The sequence below is a fragment of the Cynocephalus volans genome, chromosome 10 (genome assembly GCF_027409185.1).
Source record: "Cynocephalus volans isolate mCynVol1 chromosome 10, mCynVol1.pri, whole genome shotgun sequence".
NCBI classification, from domain to species: Eukaryota; Metazoa; Chordata; class Mammalia; order Dermoptera; family Cynocephalidae; genus Cynocephalus; species Cynocephalus volans.
The window spans coordinates 75733730-75753737 of NC_084469.1; the positions used below are offsets into that span (position 1 = coordinate 75733730).

At 43.5% G+C, this 20008-nt stretch overlaps 1 protein-coding gene across 1 annotated transcript in view; it reads right to left on the reverse strand.

Moving 5' to 3' along the window:
* Positions 1-469: 469 nt before the first annotated feature.
* The window catches only part of CES5A (carboxylesterase 5A), a 28998-nt gene continuing 9459 nt past the window's right edge, over positions 470-20008 (reverse strand). The window contains 13 exon segments of the mRNA XM_063109913.1: positions 470-583; positions 1415-1509; positions 1611-1643; positions 2052-2218; positions 2298-2370; positions 4201-4256; positions 4258-4345; positions 10627-10774; positions 13325-13393; positions 16340-16480; positions 17808-17912; positions 19416-19423; positions 19862-19958. Coding sequence (XP_062965983.1) covers positions 470-583; positions 1415-1509; positions 1611-1643; positions 2052-2218; positions 2298-2370; positions 4201-4256; positions 4258-4345; positions 10627-10774; positions 13325-13393; positions 16340-16480; positions 17808-17912; positions 19416-19423; positions 19862-19958 — 1194 coding nt within the window.

Consider the following 20008-nt stretch of genomic DNA (forward strand, 5'->3'; position numbering starts at 1 on the left):
AAATTAGCCTTCTGCAGCTGTAGAGGCTATTGAGTTTGCAGCTTGCTTGCTTGCATGTGGCTTGGTCCCTCTACCTAGAGCTATAAAGTGGCCCAAGCATTTTGATTCACCCCTTCCACCACCACTTAAGTCAGAGACAACACAACAGCCTTGGACTGTCTGCCAAGGGAGAAGGGCAGCATGGCAGAAAGAGTCCTGCTCTGGAGAGACAAGAGACGTAAGGCCCGGTTTTGACTTGCTGCTAATTCACTGAGTGATCTTGGGTGAATCCCTTTTCCTCTCTGTGGCTCCCTGTAAAATAAGAGGCTATGGGCTCAAACTGAAACTCCTTTAGGAATTGGGTACTATCAGTGAGTGAAATGGGCCAGTCACAAGACAAAGGGGAATGGTGAGGACTGTGGAAAGCTGAGAGCTCATGTCTTTGAAAAAGTAAAGGGTAGCCACGACTCAGTTCATGCAAATTGTTCCATCAGAGTTGCTGAGAACAGTCGTGCAGGTTGTGCACTGCAGAAGGTAACACTTCAGAGGTGTCGTTCACATCATAGAAATAGGTATTTATCAATGACAGTTTCCTGGAAGATGTCTGCAGAGGGTGTGGAGGAAGGAGTAACTTCTAATTTGCACAAAGGTGCTTTATGGGCTGTCAGAATTCCTGATTATCATGTGGGAATTCAGCCCTATTGTTGCCAGTTCTTCTGTCTTCGTTTGTTCTGGAAAAGGTGGAAATATGGCTTTTAATGTGAAATTCACCCAGTTTAAAATTATGTGGCAACTAATTCCAAAGCACTTTTATCATTGTGTGGGCTAAACAAAACACTTCTGGGAGTGAGATTCAGTCTGAGCTGGTGATCTCTGACCCAGATGAACTCTAAGTTACTGGCATCTCAGAAGCCCTCCTATTCTATGTACCTCAAGTGTAATCTTGAAGCAATCACAAAGAAAACTGAATTACCCTATTATATGGATATACTATGGATTGTATGGATATAATGCGTAAGAGTGCATCCTTTGAATAAGGGCATATATACATTCTCGCTACCTATCATACGACTAACTTTATTTCATCCTTTCTTAATATAGAGATGATTTCTCCAGAGAGAGCCTCCTAAGACTTCAATCCAAATTCGGTTCCCTGTATTACACTTTCCTGAGTCACCTTACTTTTTCTGAGTAGCACTTACCAAACTTACATTATAAGATATTCACTGTGTGAATGTTTATTTATTGTCTGATTCCCAGTATTTGGTAGTGTAGCAAATAGTTTTTTGTTTACTGCTATATCCCCAGTGGGGATATGTCTGGTACATATCAGGGACCCAACGTAGATTTATTGAGTGATGGATTAGTCTCATCAATGAAGTCTCATTAATCTCATCAAGGAAGCCTCTTTCCTCCTTGGTGTCCCTAACCAAACCCTTGCTGCCTGGCGTTTGACTTCTGGGTTCTTGACCTTGGATGGTGTCTGGTTTCCATTGCTCTCCAGCATGTTTTCCTCCTCCACATATCTCGCTGAGCCAGAGAAGAGACCACACTCAAGCCTGGTCATATCCAGGACATTCCTACTTGGCTTGTGGATGAAGTCCCCCGTGGATTCGGTTTGAGAAACTCACCTTTTAGGCAACACACAATCACCTTCTCTGAAGCTGGGGGCAAACGGAGAGTTATCAGCACAGAATTAAGTTCTGTTTCCTGTACACATTTTACATTTTGATTTTATTTCATATGGATAACAACATTATTATGACAACTGATAAACCAGCCCTCCTCCAGATTTATTGAAAAAATGTTGTTGCCATCCAAGACAAATTGCATTTTTTTATATTAAAAAAAAAGATTCCCTGGGGATCATCCCCAAATCCGTCAAACATCAGCAACAGCAGCTTTTCCCACAAACATCGCCATAGAAAGCAGCCACACTCGGAATGAAGCTAACGCAGGAGAAACTGCAGAAGGAGAGGGAAACCAAAATCCCATGAAGATAATTTCTTCAGGAGCAGAAGAGAGAAAGAAAGGCAAGAGCGCAGAAAGGAAGGTGAAGGAAGGAAGGGGGCTGAGGACAGCTGCAGACGTGGACATTATCAGGGGAAGCGTTTGGGTCCAAAAGGCCACTCTCTGCTCTTTCAGTTTCCACCCGAGGCTCATGTTCAAATCCAGCTTCAGGTACTGCTCGGACAGGTCGTAGGCCGGCCACACAGGCAGACTGCCCACGTTAGGACTCCTGGAAGTGACAGCAGGACCACGGCTGAGAGTCCCATCCTCAAGCTGCCTGGCGTGGGGGTGGCCGGAGGCTCCCTTACCCGGTGCGAGCGACGTTAGCCCAGCATTTCATCAGCTTCCGGCTCAGCACTTTCTCCTCCTCCGTGGCTCCGACTGAAGGACACAGTCACAAAATCCAGCTGCTCACAGTGGTTTGCCAGAAGTCCAAGGGACCTCACGTTTGATTCATCCCTTCACGCCTCTCTTCCTGCTGGGTCCTTACAAGCCTTGCAAGTCATCACCGTTTTGTTTCCCTCCCCTCCCCTCCCTCCAGATACCCAGTTACCACCTCTGGGGCAACCGTTGTTACCAGCTTCTTGAGCGTCCTCCCGGGGACAGGTGGAGCATGTACCAGGGTGTACGTGGACACCTTTCTGCACATCTGATAGGATATTGCACACATATTCTGCATCTTGCTTTTTTAATTGAAATTGTGTCCAGGAGATAGTTCCACATCGTCGCCTATAAAGTTGCCATTTACTGTTCCATAAACACATAATATATAAATATAAATACGTATTAATATGCATTGCACATAAATATATAATTCATGTTTCCAGTATTTTATTGATGGATCTTTACATTGCTTCCAATCTTTTGCTGGTAAAAGCAATGCTTTAGTGTGCGCATATATTTTTGTGCTTGTCAGGTATAATTAGACTAAAAATCCTAAAAGTAAAATTGTCATGTACATACATTTTAAATTTGGTAGTTTTTTTATTAATGTATAAAATTGTCTGTTTTTTCACCTACTCAAAAACATTGTTTTAAATATGTTGTTCTTCCCTACCTCGATTGATGAAAAATGCATCCTCGGCCAACGTTAGTCTGCAATTGTCTTGTTACAAGCAAGGTCGAGTAGATTTTCACATATTTAAAAGCCACTCATGTTTCCTTTTCCAGAAACTGTCTATAAACGTTACCTAGTTTTAGATCAGGTTGTTCTTTTCTCATTGATTTTAGGAGCTCTTTAGATATCAAGGAATTTATCCCTTTGACACATACATTGTCTGTTCTGTTCAGTTTGGAGAGTCCATGTGCCATTGCACAGTACAGGCTTAGTAATGGTTCCTTAGTAATAATGGTAACATTTATTAAGTGCTCACTATGTGCTTTACGAGAATTGTTTTATTTAACCCTTATGTCAGCCCAGAAGGTAGCTCCATTATTACCTGTGTTATAAGATGAGGATGAATAAATGAAATAATGAATACACCACAGTGCATAAACACACTGTACATGAAAACCTCTGCTGTCATTGTTGGGAGGCCACCATGAATTAGTTAAGAGACTGCACCGTGTAATGTTTTTAACTATTTTAGTGACAGCTCCTGTGTGCAACTTTCCTGTAATTTTTTCTCTTGATAACTTCAACTGATTGCTTTGTTATTTTAAGCACTGAACATGTTATACATTCAAAAATAAATGAGCTAACATCTCTAGCAACAGTTCACAAGCATTCACGTGAGCTCATCTGTATCCAGACCACTTGAGCTGGAATTATGAAAAATGTGGTCCCTGCCTTTTAAAGCCCTGGGTGGTAGCCTCATGGGATTTCTGGGAAGAGCAGGGATGGTAAGACCACTGGTCAGAGAGAAGGAAGAAAATGGTTCTTTTTTTTTTAAAATTAAATTGCTTGAGGGCCCCAAAGGGCCCACCCCTGTAGCTTTAGTACAAAGAGAAACACTTAGCGAGCAAATGTTGGCAGCTCTTTTTCATCTTGGTTTCTAAAACTATAGTGGGGGAATGTTCCAGAGAAAGGCTGTATTTGTCTATAAACCATAGAGGTGATTAAATCCCCGTGCCCCAGTCCTCCAGGCTCTTGCACAGTGGCGGGGCGAGCGGAGAGCTTCATGTTAACAGAGGGGAGTTGAGTCTTCTCCCCTCCTCATCCCAAGTTTCCTGTTCCCGCAAGAGCACATGCCCCTGAGCCCAGTTTCTTACCAAATATGACGTCACCCTTCAGGAAGGCACCTCCGAAGACAAAGCGGATTTCATCAGTGGTCAGCTTTTACATAATCTGGCTTCGTGTCTTCAAAACACTGAGGCCGGTGCTGAAACTCATAGAAGTAGACAGGTGCACCAGCATCTGACAAAAGGTCAGGAAAGGCCAGGCACGCATGCAGGGTGGAGCAGGGGGCTGGCCCTGCGTCTCCGCCTATCAAGTTTTAGATTCCTAGATCCATGGCTAGGACAATTCAGAGACAGGAAGAGACCTAAACCAGCCCAACTTTCCCCTTCCTCATTTGAGGGTGGAATTTCTTGCTAGAGCAGCCCTCATACTCCTAGTGACAAGGAGCTCAGTACCCCTCAGGGCGGCCTGAGAAGGCAATAGCTCTCCTCTTCAAAAACATCCTTCTTGCTGAACCAAGATCTACCTTGTTGTGACTTCCTCTCCTCAACCCCGGTTCAACTGTCTGGAGTCAAACCAAACGAGACCAATTCCCTGCTTCCGAGACAACCGTGCACTTGCATCCCATATCCCTTCACCGCTCTTCTATGAAGGTGTGTGCTCTGTGGTTTCCAGCACTCACGCGCACACACGGGCATGCAGACATATATGGCACACGTGCACGAGCACACGGGTGCACGCATGGGCACACAAATGCACACGTTGTGTTTCAATTTCCCCTCCAGTTACTAGCTCATTTCTTTGCATTCCTTCCAGCAAGACCCCATAACACAGTTGTTTACACTTACTGTCCCCACTTCCTCTCCTTTCATTCGCTCTCTTTTAACCGAACTATCACTTACGGACTATAAAAAGCAAAGGCTGTAAGTGTAGAGTATGATGAGTTTTTACAAACGTATACATATTCGTGTAAGCCCCACCTCAGTCAGGAAATGGAACATTTCCATCACTCCAGAAAGGGCTCTTCTCATCTCTGTCCCAAGAGACAACCAATGTCCTTATTCCTATTACCCTGTATTAATTCCACCTGCTCTTGAACTCCACATAGTGGAATGCAACATGTGCTCTATGGCTTCTTTGCTCAGCGTAATGTTTTTGAGATTCACCCGTGCTGTTGCAGGCATCAACAGTTGGTTCCTTCTTGTCCCCGAGTAGTACGCTGCTGCACGAGTATACCAGCGTTTGTGTGTGCAGTCATCTGGTCACAGACATTTGGGTTGTTCCCAGTTTGGGGCTATTAGGATTAAAGCTGCCATGAATATGCATGTCCAATTTTTTTGTATGGACATATATTTTCACCTCTCTTTGATGAATACCTAGGAGCAGAATGGTTGAGGAATAGGGTAAGTGTATATTTAACTTTCTAAGAAACTGCCAGTTTTCTGGATTGGTAATGTCATTTTACTTTCTCACCAGAAGTATAAGAGAGTTCTGAACCTTCCATATCCTTGGCACTATTTCTTGGTTTGTGCCTTTAATTTTAGCCATTCTGGTGGGTGTAAATGGTTACTTCATTTTGAGTTTATTTTGCATTCCCTGATGACTAATAATATTGAGCTGAGAACCTTTTTACGGGCTTTGGGACTTCCAAGCATCTTTTGAAAGATGTATTTTGAAGTCTCTTGCCTGTTATTAAGAAAGACTGTCTTTTCAGTATTGAACTGTAAGGTTATTTTTCTATTCTGGATATGAATTTTTTTGTCAGATAATTGTATTGTGATATTTTCTTTCATTCTGTGGCTTTCCTTTTCATTTTCTTAACAGTAATTTTTGGGCAGTAAAATTTCCTTATCATAAAATTGCCCATTTTAATCATTTTAAAGTATAGAATTCAGTGGCTTTTAGTACATTCAGAATGTTGGGAAACCGTCATCATTATTTATGTCCAGAAAATTTATATCACCCCAGACAGAATGTCCGGATCCCTTAAGCAGTCACTACCCAGGCGCCCCTTCCCTTCAGACCCCAGAAACACAATTTTACTTTGTCTCTATGGATTTGCCCAATCTGGACATTTCACATAAATGACATCCCACAGCATGTGGCATTTTATGTCTGGCTTCTTTCACTTAACATAATGTTTTCTAGGTTCATCTATGTTGTAGCATGTATCAGTATTTCACTCCTTTTTATGGTCAAATAATAACCCAGGGTATGTTATCCACCACATTTTGCTTATCTACTCATCAGTTGATGGACACTTGGGTTTTTATCATTTTGACTATTATGAATAAGGTTGCTGTGAACATTAATGCGCAATTTTCATTTGAACACCTGTTTTCAATTATTTTGGGCATATCCCTAGGAGTGGATTTTCTAGATTATATGGTGACTCTATGTTTAACCTTTTAGGAACAGCCACACTGTTTTCTACAGGGGCTATACCGTTTTACGTTCCCACCAACAGTGCGTGAGGGTTCCAGTTTCCCCACGTCCTTGACCATACTTGTTCATTCCTGTTTTTCATTTTTTTTAATTATAGCCACCCAAGTGAATAACACAAGAAACCGTCCCTCCTACTACATGCAAAAACTAACTCAAATTGGGTCAAAGAACTAAAGAGCTAAAACTGTAAACCTCTTATAGAGAAAGTATAGGAGCAATCTTTTCTTGCCTTGGATTTGGTGATGGATTCTTAGATAAGACTCCAAAAGAAGCACAATCGACAAAAGAAAAAATCGGTAAATTGCATTTCATCAAAATTAAAACTATTGTGCAACTATTGTACATTATCAACAGAGGAAATATTTACAAATCATTTAAAATAGTCCTCCCTCATCTGTGCGCAATATGTTCCAAGACCCCCAGTGGAAATGAAATCAGTACATCAAAGATATCTGCACCCCATGTATATTGTAGCACTACTCACAGTAGCCAACATATGAACTCAAACTGTGTCCATCAACAGATAAATGGACAAAGGAAATGTGGTGTATATATACACAATGGAATACTACTCAGCCCTAAAGAAGAATAAAATCCTGTCATTCACAACAATATAGATGAGCCTGGAACATAGCAGCAGCATAGATTAGCCTCCCACATTATGTTAAGTAAAATATGTCAGGCACAGAAAGACAAATACTGCATATTCTAATGTGTGGGAGCTAAAAAAAGTTGAGCTCATAGAAGTAGAGAGTAGAATTGTGGTTACTAGAGGCTGGGAAGGGTAGTAGGGAGGGAGGGAATAGAGAGAGATTGATTAATAAATACAAACTTACAGCTAGATAGGAAGAATAAATTCTAGTGTTCTATAGTAGTGGAAGGTGTCTATAACTAATAATAATTTATTGTATATTTTCAGCACCATGCTCTGACCAACTGAGGTAACCAGCCAGTCCAATATATATCTTCAAATGGCTAGAAGAGAGGAGTTCAAATATTCTTTATTCAGAAAAATGATAAATTTTTATGGTGATGGATATGCTAATTATCCTGATTTGAACATCACACTTTGTACACGTGTAGCGAAATATCACTGTGTACCTTATAAATAGGTACAATTATTATGTGTCAATTTAAAATAACAATTAAAAATAAAAAATAAGAAAATAAAATTTAAACTAAAAATTTTGGGACATTTTAATGATTGAATTTTTTCTACCCCTTCTCTCTATACTCTCCTGCAGCTCCTATTATGCATATGTTGAAAGTCTTGATGGTATCCCACAGGTCTCTTAGGCTCTGAACGTGTTTCTTTATTCTTTTTTCTTTCTGACTCTCAGATTGGATGATCTCAAATTATTTATCTGCAAAGTTTCTGGTTCTTCTGAATGCTCAAAACAGCCTATGATTCCCTCTAGACATTTTTTTGTTTTTGTTATTGTACTTTCCAACTCGCGAATTTCTATTTGGTTCCTTTTAATAATTTCATAAATTCTATATTTTTATTGATATTCTCTGTTTGGTGAGACATGTTCTCATATTTCCCTTTAGTTTTCATACATGGTTTCCTTTAGCAATTTGAGAATATTTGAAATAGTTTATTGAAAGCTTTTGTCTAGTAAGTTTGACATCTGGGCTTCCTCAAAGACAGTTTCTATTAATTTCTTCTTTTCCTGTGTATGGGTCATACTCTCTGGTTTCTTTGCATATCTACCAATTTTTTGTTGAAGTCAGGAGAATTTTAATATTATAACTTGGCAACTCTGAACATCAGATTCCAGCCCCTCCCTAGGCTTTGTTGTTACTGCTTGTTGTGTTTGCTGTTGTCTGTTTGTTTTGTGATGTCTCCACACTAATTTTGCAATGCCTGTATTTTTTGTCATGTGTGGCTACTGAAGCCTCTCTTCTGTTAGTTTAGTGGTCTTCTAGTGATTTTATAGGTCAGCTGATATTTCCATAAATGCCTGGAACCAACCAACCAAACATACAAACAAACAAAGAAAAACAAAAAAGCCCAGTGTTTGCAGTCGGGCTTGGTGTGTGTGTGTTGTGGCGCTCCTTTGACACTCAGAGAGGCAGTTTATAATTCTACCTTTAGCCTTCACTTTCTGCTTGAGCAGAGCCTGAAGGTCAGCTCTGATGTGACAGCCTAGGGCACTCTGAGTATTTTTCTGAGCACGCTCCCCATGTTGGACATGCACAAGGCCTTCTAGATTCTCAGGAATATGTGGGAGTTTTTCAAGCCCTTATTCCCCAGTGAGTCTCATTGCCCAGCCTTTCCTCCCAAACTTTTCAGCTTGTTTATTGTTTGCTCCAACTGCTATCCCTTGCCCCTGGTGGCAACAACTAAAACATTTCCCTTTAAATGTTTATGACAGATGCCTTCCAGGTAGCTGCCTCGGCCCTAGGAGAGCTCTGACTTAGGTGCAGTAAAGGCAAGCCTTTGAGCCAGCCACTTAGGGATCCTCCAGACAGGTCAAAACAAACCACAACTTTTTGAGAATGAGGTCGATTTTTCTCCCTCCAATACTAGGATTCAATACCATATATGTGGGCTGTTGCTGTTCAAGGCAACTTCCTACAGGTAGCAGGAGATGCTGCAAGAGTAAGTGGAATGCCACAAAGCTCTATCACTAAGACGCAGGGGCCTATGTCCTGATTAAGTGTTCACCTGCTGTCTGTAAACCCTTGACTGGCTTCCAGAGTTCTGATAAAATTGATCCTCACATAACTTGCCAGTTTTTTCATTGCTTTTGTGGTAGGATGGGCTTCTGAAGTCCCTTACCCCATCATTTTTGCTGGTATCATTAACAGCACCTTTTCATGAGTTAAAAAAAAAATTAATTTTGCTGAAGTACGATTCTAGCTTATGTATTTAGATTTACCATTCATTTCAAAGTAATTTTGTGTATGTTGTGAGTTAGGGGTTGAGGTTCGTTTTTTCCACATAGATGTCCAGATATTCCAGTTCCATTTGTTAAGTGTACATGTGTGGGTCTGTTTTCTGGACTCTCCATTCTGTTCTATTGTTGTTTCTCTATCTTTCAGCCAGTACCAGACTTTCTTAATTACTATAGCTTAGTGATAAGTCCTGAAATCAGGTGAATTGTATGTCCTCCTACTTTGTTATTCTTTTTCAAGATATTTTTGGCTACCCTTGCATTTCCATATAAATTTTAGAATTAGGTTGCTCATTTCTCCAAAACCACGGCTAAGATTTTGATTGAGATCGATATTGCATTGAGTCTAGAGACCACTTTGCCCATTTCTCTTGAACGCACTTAATTTAGCTTTTACTCCCCTATCATTTCATCAAAATAGTTCTTGTCAAGGTCACCAGTGACTTCCATATTGCCAAATTCAATAGTCAATTCTCAGTCCTCATCTTACCTGTCACCTTAACTGACCTTATAAAGCAGTGACCTCCCACAGCAACCTGTCACTGCTAACCTCTGTCCTGCTTTATTTTACTCCATAGCACTTAATATCATCTAACACAGTCTAAATTGACTTGTTTGTTACTAGTCTTCTCCTCTAGAATGCGAGTTTCATGGTGGCAGGGTCATTGTTTTGTTCACTGCTGTATCTCCAGGATCTAGAACAGTACCAGGTGCACAGTAGTCTCTTAATAAATATTTGTTAAAAGGGGAGGACGGGGAGGAAAGGGAGGAAAAAAGGAAAGAAAGAAAGAAGGAAGGAAGGAAGGGAGCAAGCAAGGAAGGAAGGAAAGATTTGTGTTCCCACAAGTCATCTATGATTGTTCCGCTACTCCTTATAGCTAAGATATTTGGGAAGATACCACCAGAGAGAAAAGAACATGGGGGGCAGGCCCCAGAAAATTATGGGGTGGGAATTTTCTACATGGTCCTGAAGAAGAGGAAGAAGCAGAAACAGCATAACTGACCAATGTTCCCAAACTGTGAAAGCAGGGAAATTGCAAAGGTCAGCACAGCACGGTTTCATCCCAGACATCCCTAAGACCTCCATCTCAGTGAAGGAACAGAGGGGCATGGGTCCCTGTGGCTGCCACCCTCATGGGTCTGTGACGTTGGGAGGGATGCTCAGAGACTCACCTCTGTGATATCGAGCTGTGACCAGCCCAGGAACCACAAAGAACACATCTCCAAACAAGTCCAGTAAACTATCTCGGATTGCAACCATGGAGTGCTTGCCGTGGAAGTATTCATTAGCCACAAGGTGCATATATGGGGTGGGGATGTGCTGTAAAAAATCATGGCCACAGGAGATTCAAGTCAGCAACAATGGCCAACATGTTAAGCCCCTGCTTGCGCATGCATGATTCTGCATGCTTTACATGCATTGGCTCATTTAATCCACATAGCAGTCCTAAGATGCAAGTATCAAAACTATCCCCATTTCACAGGTCAGGAAACTGAGGCTTAGAGAGGTGAAGTGGTTGGTCTAAACTAGTGAAGTGATGATCCTTTCCCAAGTCTATGTGCATCCAAATCCCACATCCTAGCCACAGTACACATGCCTCTCTTCTGTTTCAGAGAGAGTCACTTCTGGGCAGAGCTGGCTACATCATCTGTAGTGCTTAGTGCATGGTAAAATTGTGGGCCACCTTATTCACAGTTATTGAAAACTTTAAGGTGGCAACAGCAGAACATTAAAACTGTGTGTCACCCTAGGCCACACTTCCATGACACCGGCCCTGCCTGGTACCAGCATTGCCTCCAGCCCTTTGCTATTTTACCTAAGCTAGTTGGTCTCCTAGGGCTGAAGTTCCCTCATCTATGAAAAACCAGTTGTAGGGAGGATTTTACGAGCATGCTGCCTGGTACAGAGCAGGCTGTCAGTTCCCTCGGTTCCCTGAGACCTACTGTCGAGAGCCTTCACAGGGCGTTTGATGACTTCTCTGACTGGACACGAGCCTTCCTCCCAGTCTACTCCCCTCCACTTGCCCCGAGCACAAATGGCAGAGGGTGGAAGGTAAACTTTATGAGGAATCAGGGGTCTGCCCCAGTGGTGATGTTTATAGGGGTCTGGTGCTGGGGGGAATGCCGGGCATGTTGTTGCACCTCAAGCTCCTACCACAAAGACAGTGGCACAGGCCTTGGTAAGGTCCTTTGGGCTTTGCAGGTGATGCAGCACATGCCACATCTGGGAGTGCTGCACAAAGTCGTTTATCGGGTCCTCAGAAAGCTGACGGAAGAAACGGCTTTCTAGCGGTCCAGGCTGTCGGGCAGGGAGCTGGCCACTTGGACCAGATGACCGGCAGACCCCATGGTGCTGGAGGTATCCAAGATGGGTACAGGTGCTGTGTGGAGTCCCTGGAGAGACCCAATAGGACAGTCACAGTGCAAACCCCTAGGGTTCCGGCTCAAGGCTATGCCTTCTGCATCAGAGAACTACTTACCACTTGAAAAGTGGCTCCCAGCATGCTACCGGGCCTGGGAGAGACAGCTTGTCCATCTGTTCATCTTGAACTTTCCCAGACAACCTGGGACTTGGCTCAAGACACCTACTCTCCTTGTAATGCCCTCCTGCCCAAGTGTTCCCTTCCCCTAAGGCCCAGATCAATGACCACCTCCTCCAGGAGGCCATCTCCAATCCACCCTGAGAGATTCCAATGTCCAACTTACATTTTAAACATCTCTCCAACTTTAGTCCCAATTCCCATCATCACATCAGACAGTCAAGGCGCATCAAGCATCCCTCCACCAAGCCTTAGGGCCTGAGGATCCCCTGCCCACTTCTGGCCCGCTCTGCAGCCAGACAGCTCTTTCCAATGTGGAAATCAATTCATGTCACTCTTCCTTCTGTTCCCAAACCTTGGGGATGAAGTTCACACTCCTTCCATAGCTTATAACAGCTGCCAGCCCCTCTCCTGCTGCAACCAACCCCTCAGCTGATCTCAACACACCCTTCTGCTCCCGATTGTCCTATGGGCTCCTCCAGGCCCTCCTCATCCTGTCCCTCCATCATTAGACAGGCTACTTCTCCCCAAGGGAGGGAGCTGCCTGCCCTCCCATGGGCACCATGGGTCCCGGAAATTCCTCTGCTCTGGCCTGTAGGCACTAGCCTGAAGTCCATCCACACCGCACTCCAGTGTCTGGGGATGTGCTGGGGCATGTGGACACCCAGTAAACATTTGTTCCATGAATGAAATGAACCTAGCACTGAATAAATGTTATGGTAAGAAGGAAGGGGTCCATCTCTAAATGCTAGTATCTAGAGAAAACCCAGACACTGATATGTCTGTGCAGTGAATGAATAAGTTAATTACTGAATAATGAATGAACGAATGAGAAAATGACTGGTACTGCTAGAACTTAGCACAAAGCCTGGCTGGCATGTAGTGAATATGGGTCCCTAATCCCATGTGTGTTTCAGAATTCAGAACTTTGCAAATTGCAGATAAATCCTTCAGTACATATGCTTCATATTATGTGACATGCTTGGGGTGGGGAACAGCACCCTGACACCCACATTAATTTGTCTGCAGAGAAACATATGAATAGTGGGAAAAATAAAGTTGACTTGTGAGAACAATGAAGACTTAGTGGCCACAGATCAGTCTAGGTCAGGTTTGGCTGCCATGCATGTTACGAAAAGCCTTTGGGTTTTTAGAGCTTTTTGGATTTGGGGATTGTGGATAAGGGGTGGTGGGCCTATATCTACTAAGGGTCTATTGAATGAATGAATGAGGAATGTCTACATGCCCAGCTCCTACCTCTGACTGTGACCCAGGGATGTTTGATAAATGAATGAATCTCTGGAGAGCCACAGTCACCCGAGCTCACTCACCAGAATGGAGTGTATCAAATGGAGGGCAAAAGACTTGTTGGAGCCACCAAGGATCTCCGGAATCTCCTTCTGTGAAGAGAAGCAGGGTGTCCTCTGTGAGCGTCTTATCATCAAAAGGCAAACCAGTCTCTCCAAGGGCTTGGGCTACCACCTTTCAGCCCCAGGTGGCCACATGTAGAGGCAGCCTTAGTGGGTGGGTCAAACAGTGAATTTCTCCTTCTCATATTTGGTCAAAGGCAGACATTCCCTGTCATACCTATGGCCTCATTGGACCCCAGTGGCTGCCCTATAGAAAGCTCCTATTATGGGCTGAATCATGTCCCTGCAAAATTCACATATTGAAGCTCTAACTCTGAGAACCTCAAAATGTGACTGTATTTGGAGATAAAGACTTTAAAGAGGTGATTATGTTAAAATGAGGCCATCAGGGTGGGCTCTAATCCAATCTGACTGATGTCTGTATAAGAATAGAAAATCTAGATGCACAGAGACACCAGGAATTCGTGCACAGAGAGGACAGACCATATGAAGAAACAGTGAGAAAAATGGTCATCTGCAAGCCTAGGAGAGCGGCCTCAGAAGAAACCAACCCTGCCAACACCTTGATCTTGGACTTCCTGCCTCCAGGACTGTGAGAAAATAAATTTCCGTTGTTTAAGCCACTGAGGCTGTGGTATTTTGTTATGGCAGCCCTTACCTGCCTAATGCAGACCTCAACTTGGTTTCGACACCAAGTTCAAAGAGAAGCCAGAAAAAATCTCAAAACTGGTGGCTTTTTATTCTCGTTGTAAAGACCTTTGCAGTCAGGGCCTCTGAGAAATCCACAGCAGGGAGTCGGGCAGTGATGCCATAAGGCTGGTGGCTGAGAACAGAAGCTCTGCAGCCAGGTAGGATGGACGTGAATCTGTACCCTGCCACTCTCCAGGATGAAGATAGCAACAGCAGCCACCTGTCACAGCTGTCATGCGAACCGAGTGAGCTGATATGTGTAAGGGACTTACAATGGAGCATGGTACACAGGAAGAGCTACATGCAATTATCTCTTAAATGAGCATTTCCTGGCAATATTATACCTTCAAAACTGAGGGGATGGAAAGACTATTCACTTGTCAAATGAATTTCCTTGGTACATTTTCTGCTAACATTCTCAGGGGTAATGAAGCACTAGAGTAGGTGTTTAAACATACCTGCTCCTGGAATCTGAGGGGACCCTCAGAGTCATTCAAGTCATCCACAGCATATTTTATCTACTAAAAACCCTCTGTGTATGTTGATTAGCTGGGATTTGTTTCTGGAAGGTTTCCTGTGGTCTCCAACAGCCAGTAATGGGTTTAACTGCAAGTTTTCATGGAATATCAGCACTGATGCAGGCTTTTGAACTGTGCAAATCTGGCCACCAATTCCCATTCTGTCACTTGAAACATTCCATGTCTAGCATTTATCGAGTACTTACTATATGCCAGTCTACTTGACATGTACCTGTGAAGTGGACACTAAGATTAGTCCTAATTCACAGATGAGGGAACAGAGGTTTCAGAGATGCTAGGCAATTCACCGAATGTCACACAGCAGGTAAGCAGAGAATCTAGCATTTAAAGGCAGAGCCTAAATGCACAAAAATTACACACCACTGTCTCCTTACTAGCTGGGAGACTTAGAAAAGCCACTTTAGCCTCTCTGAGTCTCTGTTTCTTTAGCTGTAAAATAGGGATAGTAATGTCTGTTTGCAGGTTTTTGAACAGATGGCGTGCAGTTGGCACATGGAAGGCACTTGGGAAATGGTCACAGTGGTTACGGTGGTGATTGTCATCAGTAGCACCTGTCTTCTTCCTAGCACAGACCCAGAAATCATTGACAGGCCTTACATAAGCCGCAATCTGTGACTCAGTTGCCTCATTTACAACATGAGGATGAAAATCCCCACCCCTACTTAACCCGCCAAATTGCTCTGGAGGTCAAATTAATAATAGCAGAACGTGCTTTAGCAGCCCAGTGAACTCAGGATTGTGGTTCTCAATGGCCAGCAGCTACCCTTGGAATTTGGCAAACATCATTGTGAGGGTATTCAAAAAGTTTGTGGAAAAATAGAATGAAAAGATGAGTCTTTCTATGAACTTTTTGAAGGACCCTCATATTTCTTAACCCCGTTTCCCACAGTTGAAATGAGGAGGTTAGTCTATATAAATGAGATTTGATGATATTATGAATTTGAATCCTCCAGTCTTCTGAAAACAGATGAGAAGTTTCTTTCCAAATACGAGGGTCTTAAACCACAGAGAAAGACATCGTGGCTCCTTCCCGGCTTCCAGGCCTCACTCAGCTCAACGATCCCTCCTCCTTTCCTGAGCACCCTCTGTCGTCCCTAAAGAAGCCTTCTCTCCCCACTTGTGTCCCTCCTAGCGCTTATCGCTCTCCGAAATCACCATTTCAACCTTGCGTTGAAGCTCACAGAAAGCTGGAACTGTGTGACCTGTTCACTACCAAATTCTGTTTTTTTTATAAGCGCGGAGTAAATGCTCAGTACATACTTGTGGAATGAGCATAATGATTTAAAACTCTTGCAGCTTGTACAAGAGTTTAGAGTACATCAACTCATAAGAGAGCATCAACTCATAAGTCAAAATGCTAGAACTGAGGTTGGACGTGAAAAGATTAAAGGACGGAAGTTTCTTAAACCTATGTGAATTTCAGCTCCGAAGTAGTAACTGTGTTTATTTGAAATGATCATTTGTAATGTTTTTAAGTAAGACCAAGTGGATCCAATTCTCTCTTTCCTTTTCGTATAGCTGCTTCTTGACAGTAAACCTGTGTGAGGAGCAAGGCAGACACTTGCTGCGACTCCCCCTGGCCCTCAGTTGCCATCTTGCAGAGAGAGGGACGATTACCACTGTGCGCTTGGCCACTGGGGCTCCAGCCCTCAGAGCCCGTGGTGACACCTGTGGAACTGCCCAGCTGTTGGAGCAAACACCTGCATCACTGTCAGGGAGCAACAGGGAAGGTTGCTGGAATTCTTACCATGGGCAGCAGGAAGCCACACTCGTGGTTATTGACTCGGATGATAGAAGGAATTGCTTTAAATGCTTTCTGAGTCAATAGTTCTAGAGGCTCATCAGGAAAGAAAAGACCATCCACCACTCGAGTGAAAGACTTTGCTTTCTATAAAAAGGAAGAGAAAGAAAAACCAGCAGCTGTTTCTGTTCACAGAATCTGCTATCCCCAAATCCTCACCAAACTCAGCCAACCCAGTCTAGCAGTGGTCAAAATACATTAAAAGAGGAAAAATAAGCCACTACTGGCCCAGCCCAATGCACCAGTCCCTGGCCAGCTCTGCCACTTACTTGGGCAACGAGGCTAAATTCTCTCTGTGCCTTAGTTTCTCATCTGCTAAATGGAATAATAATGGTGTCTACCTAAGAAAAACAGTGGCCTAACACAGTGGTTCTCAAAGTGTGTTTCCTGGACCAGCAGCATCAGCATCATCTGGGAACTTATTAGAACTGGACATTCTCAGACCCCACTCCAGGCCTACTGAATACAAAACTCTGGAGGTGCAGCCCAGCAAACTTCTTTTAGCAAATCTTCCAGGTGATTCTATTGCATGTTCAAGTTTGAGAACCACTAGCCGAATGCAATGGGAACATAGGGAAGGCAAGACATGACCAGGATGTGGGTGCTGGAGGGAAAACCCTCCTGAGATGTCTTTCTTCCTCAGAGCACTGTGCTATGGACAGGGCTGGATATTTCTTGGGTCTCAGAAAGCCACAGCTGGCTCTACTCATGGTGTTTTCAGGTTTCTGTTCTGAGAGTTTGGTAGAAGGTGGCACAGAAAAGAGCCTAACACAACATCAGGTCAAGGACTATTGTCCATTTCATGGATCCTAGCACAGCTCACAGCAGGTATTCGTTATCGGCCAAAGAACTAGCAAATGTTGAAATCTGACAGACAATTGGCCTTGCTCTTTCAAAGACTACCATAGGCCCTCAGGACTGAAGGGGACATAAAAGATCATCCAGTTTGGTTAACCATCCGGTGATTGAAAGTTGTCAGCAGTCAGCTAGATCTTGCTTGAATGTCTGCAGATGTGGGCATCGCACTAACTCCTAAAGGAGCCCAGACCTTTTTGGGAAAACTGAGGTTTTAGAAAGTTCTCAGTTACACCAAGTCAAAATGGCTTTCTAATAGAAGTTCCAGCTCTTGATCTTGACTTTAGCATCTGGGAACAGGTGGACCAAGTGTGGTTCCATTTCCCAGTGAGATGCCTTCGATGACTTAGAGACAACCCATGTATTTTGCTCGACCTTGTCCTTAGTCTGGACAGCACCCCTGCCCCATCAAGTTCTTTAAATTATCTATAAAAGCTCTAGACCCCACATTGTTTTTACAGCTGTTACCATGAATTTCCAATCCCCCTCTTTTCCAATTCCCAAATCAAAATAAATAACAGTAGGATTTGTTCCCCCAAACCCTCCTTTCCCTCTTCACCTGGCTGAGGCACAACAAGTCCTTGGATGACTTTGCCCTCAGGCACTTCAGCAGGGCCTTGGAGTCTGATGCATTGCAGCCACAAGAATCTGCAACCATCTGCAACTGTTTCCAGAGAAGAGCCAGGTCAGCATGGTACCAGAAGCAACCAGGAAAGTGAGAGTTGGCAAGTAGACATGCAGTCCTGCCTGCTGCCCCTACCCAGCCCCATGCACCTACAACAGAATGTGCACAAGGAGGACAGGCTGGCACTGCACTGTCCTTACTCTCCTGATGCCCCTCTTTGTCATCTTTAGCAAGCAGCAGGGCTGGGGATGGGGCCTTGTCAGTCTGTGGCCATGGAAGAGAATCAAGACTCCTGGTCACAGAGAGACCAGTCCTGTGTGCTTGGCTGCATTGGCAGTTGACCCATGGAGCCCAGAACCCAACCTGGGGTGTTAAATGGAGCCAGGAGTCCCAAGAGTGAAGAGCAGCTTTGCAAGGTCCTTAACTGCCAATTGACGCATGACTCTGGGTTAGATTCCAAGATCTGCTTGAGCCCCAGCCCCACCCAAAGCTGGAATGGCTTGAACATCTTTTTTCTGTCTCTACACTAATCCCACTCATTCTTTAAGGCCCAAGTTCTGCTCTCCAAGATGTCCTTTCAGACCATTGCAGCACCAATAAATCCCTTCTTCCCTAAATCTGTCACCCCAATGACCCCACCTTCCCTACCTAGCCTATTGCTAAGCACCTTCTTGCCCTGTCATCAAACATTCCATATGTGTAGAATTTGTCCCTTGAAAGTGGTGGTTCTTAATCTTCTAGGAGTCATGCATGCCCTGAAAATCCAATGAAAGCTACATTCCCTTTCCCTGGGAAAATGCACAGTGTATGGAGACTGCATACAATTGCAGGACATACAACCACCTCCAACCTATCCATGGATTCCCGGTGAAAAAATCCTTCTCTCTTCCAGTTTAGGATATGCTTTCTCCAGAGATAAATTCACAGGTCCTAACAGAACTAGGAAAACAGTGGGCCCTCAATAAATGTGTGGCCAATAAATAAATATATGCACAAACTGAAAGTAGCTTTATATACGAGAGTACTTCAAAAAGTTCATGGAAAGATTCACATTATCTTTTAATTCCATTTTTCCACAAACTTTTTGAAGTATCCTCATGTAATGTTACCAAAACCAATATTCCTTTTGAATTGAGGATCGTTGTACAATTTTATATCTCTATGTTCCTGTTCTTGGTGAACATTTTTATTTTCTACAAGGTGTTTAAGGAAATGCACCACTAAAATGATTAATACCCAGGAGATGGCTCCACAGCCCAGTGCTTAATCAACATGCATTGAACGAGTCAGCTGATTTGTTAATTCGTTCCCTCAGCAAACAATTACGATTGTCTAATATATACCAGGTATTATGCTAAGGTCATGAAGGCCAGAGAGACCTTGGTCTCCAGATCCTCATTATCTAGTAAAGACAAAATGACAGATCACAAATATCTGGAATATATGTCCCACTTCCCCCTCATAATCCCATGCCAGACAACCTTAATCAGTTACAAAGGTATTTCCCACTAAGCTGGAAATAGTTTCAGAATCTTTCTTAACATAGTGCTCTACATAGCCATGCCCTATGGAATAGAGTAGGAAAGGAGATGAGCTGTATACAGCACATGGGACCAAGTTATATATCACAAGCAAAGAAAAATGGATAATATGCAAGATCTCTCTCTCTCTCTCTCTCTCTCTCTCTCTCTCACACACACACACACACACACACACACACAAAAAAAAAAAACAAACAAACAAACAAAAAAAAAAAAAACGCACACCAGTGATGTTGCATGGTGTAAAGGGACCCACTTCTAGTTGAACCAGACCTTCCATTGAGAAACAAAGTTCACCTTGGGCCAGCTTGAGGTTCCTTGGGCATGGTCACTAAGTAAAGCCAAGCATATGGTGAGAAGGTGACAGTCTATCAATTCCTGACCACATTGTTTCCTGACTTAGGAGAGGAAGCTGGAGAGGAACTAACCATATACCTATATCCTTACTTCTTTCGTCATTGGGCGCCTTCAGGTAAGAGATGATGGCCACCCCACTCTCCATGATGGCTCTGTGGAATAAGCCAATGGCCATGGGGGCCAGGACCTGCAGAGAGAACACAGGGGACCCAGGAAAGGTTACCCAGGGGACTCTCC